Below are 2,500 nucleotides of genomic sequence, written 5' to 3' on the forward strand. Positions count from 1 at the left end.
TGGCTGGATGACCACATTTGAAGATGAATTATTTCTGCTTAATGCTAGATTTTTCAGTTATCTAGCCACTCAGCCACAAAGGCTATATGAATGAAGTTAGATTTACTCATCGAAACTATAACTGTTCTAAAGTGGCATAAAGTAGGCAGCTATCTCGTGCATGAACTGGGATTAACCAGATAAGTACCCCTCATACCTGAATCTTTGAAGAGACAGAGAAGCAAACAAATTATTACTATATATATAACTAGACATACACTCGTACGATTCTCCCATACAAGCTTTAGTCATTGGCATGCAGAACTAAAGAGGTGACTGGAGGAAACACGCTTTCATTCTCTTCTGTGGAGAAGAAAAAACAAGTAAAAAATGTGCCTAAGTTTCTTCAGCGCAATCAAGTTTTCTGTACAATGCTGTATAAAACTGTCAGCTATGAACTCGCAACGCTCAGTTACTCCCTAGATGCGGTGGAGTGAGGGCACATCGCACGCCTCCGGAAAGCACTGTCAGACGCACGAAACCTTAAGATGAAAGCTACTGAGGCTTAAGGGCTGCAATTTGGTATGTTTGATGATTGGAAGGTGGATGATCGACACATCAATATGCAGCCCTCTAGCCTCAGTAGTTTTTGAGATCTGAGGGCAAATAGATAAAGTGTGGAAGGACAGACAATGCCATATCAAAAGTTTTCCTTTACAGAAAACTAAAAGGTATATGAGGGCGAAATGATGCCAGTTTTCCCAACAGAGATGACTCAGGGCAATACAAAGCCGAAGCAACGGCGATAAATGAAACAATATGCCCAAATAGGGACAAATCATGATGGTATTCAGCAGTATCAACTGTCATAACGAGAGCAGTGAGATACAGGTAGTCTATAAAAAAAAAAAAAAAAGAGTGGGCAATGTAAAGCTTCAGCACATGCGATAAAGAGAAGAAAATAATACTTTTACTTTTATCAGGGAGAAATACGGATAGTATGAAGCTATGTAAAGCTATGTAAGCTGAGAAGAGGAAATAGATTCACTGAGAAAAATTTGTTCAGCTGACTCATTTATGCCGAGGATGGGAAAAGCTGGATTTCAAAAGGATGTACAGGCCGATGTAAAGCTGTAGCAACTGAGACCAAGAAAAAGTGTTACTTTCAGAATAGAACAGAATATAGAATTTAGGCCAAAGGCCAAGCGCTGGGATCTATAACGTCATTCAGCGCTGAAAGGGAAACTGGCAGCAAGAAGGTTTGAAAGGTGTAACAGGAGGAAAGCCTCAAAGCAGTTGCACTATGAATCAATTGTTGGAGAAGGTGGAAAGTCAGATGGAAGAAGGAGAATATGAACGTAGATACAGTGAAAGAAATGAGGGAGGGTGCAGCTAGGGGCCGAAGGAACGCCGCAGAGACCCTTAAGTAATGCCTACAGTGCACCAAGTGAGGCTCACTGACGGCACTACCCCCCTACGGAGGTTACTTTCAGAAGTAATGAAATGATCATAGTCTCCATCAATTTTTCTATCTGCAGGTCGACCTCAAGAAGGCAGATGAAACTGTGTCTATGTTTGGGGATGACATTGCGAACCTAGTCCTCGAAGTCATTCATCATGAAGAATATCACCTTCAGATCAAGGTTAGATTATTTTTAGGTTTATTTGTCTTTTCCTTCCTTTTTTCTGTCTCCATCTGTCTATACGTCTGTCTTTTTGTTACTAGATTAAAGCTGGATGATTTTATTTCCAGTCGTAATGACAGGACTGCCTACTGTCAAAATAACGTACCCTGTCTTTCTCTTTGGTTAGTATCGCCATGTAAATTTTTAGAAAATCTGTTAAATTTCCATGAAAATATGAACAGTTCACTTTCCATTAACGAGAATTTCCTCTCTCAGATAAAACTTTAAATCTGTACAGAAAACAATAACAAAAACACTAACACTCACTTTGTTATGTTACGGGTTACTATTAGATTTACGACGCTGATGCCCATCGCTACGAAGTACCTGTCCCACTTACTCTGCCAGAAGAACCTGACCTGGACCAGCTCTACACAGTAGAGGTCAGCGGAGACGGGCAGCCCATAGACTTGACCGTTAAGAGGGTCGCCAACAGCAATGTTCTGTAAGTAGAGTTAGCGGTCAGCTGTGTTGGTAGAAACAATGTTCAAAGTTATTGTTTTATTGGAAGTAGGGTTAACAGTTAAATTCTATTGGAGGCCATCGTATTCAAAAATAGATTTTATTGAAAACAGTAATGTTAATAGTTATATCCTAATGGTTGAGGTAGTTAAAAGCAAAATTTCATTGCAAGCAGTAGCCCTAAAAATGTAGGCTTTGTCAGAAGTCTGTCTGAGTTAGGCTTTATTAGAAGTGGAGTTTAAAGAGTTTTGTTTGGAATTTGTCTTAAGAGGAAGATGAAATAGACTTTTTTCAGAAGTCTGTCTGAGTTAGGCTTTATTAGAAGAAGTAGAGTTTAAAGAGTTTTGTTTGGAATTTATGTCTTAAGAGGAAGA

General features: G+C 39.4%; 1 protein-coding gene across 1 annotated transcript in view; it reads left to right on the forward strand.

Moving 5' to 3' along the window:
• LOC136855769 (sucrase-isomaltase, intestinal-like) overlaps positions 1–2,500 on the forward strand; it is a 72,538-nt gene that overhangs the window by 55,848 nt on the left and 14,190 nt on the right. Inside the window, exons 22-23 of the mRNA XM_067133125.1 lie at positions 1,518–1,622; positions 1,958–2,109. Coding sequence (XP_066989226.1) covers positions 1,518–1,622; positions 1,958–2,109 — 257 coding nt within the window. The remainder of the gene's footprint in view (positions 1–1,517; positions 1,623–1,957; positions 2,110–2,500) is intronic.

Source organism: Macrobrachium rosenbergii, chromosome 33 (assembly GCF_040412425.1).
Source record: "Macrobrachium rosenbergii isolate ZJJX-2024 chromosome 33, ASM4041242v1, whole genome shotgun sequence".
Taxonomy (NCBI): domain Eukaryota; kingdom Metazoa; phylum Arthropoda; class Malacostraca; order Decapoda; family Palaemonidae; genus Macrobrachium; species Macrobrachium rosenbergii.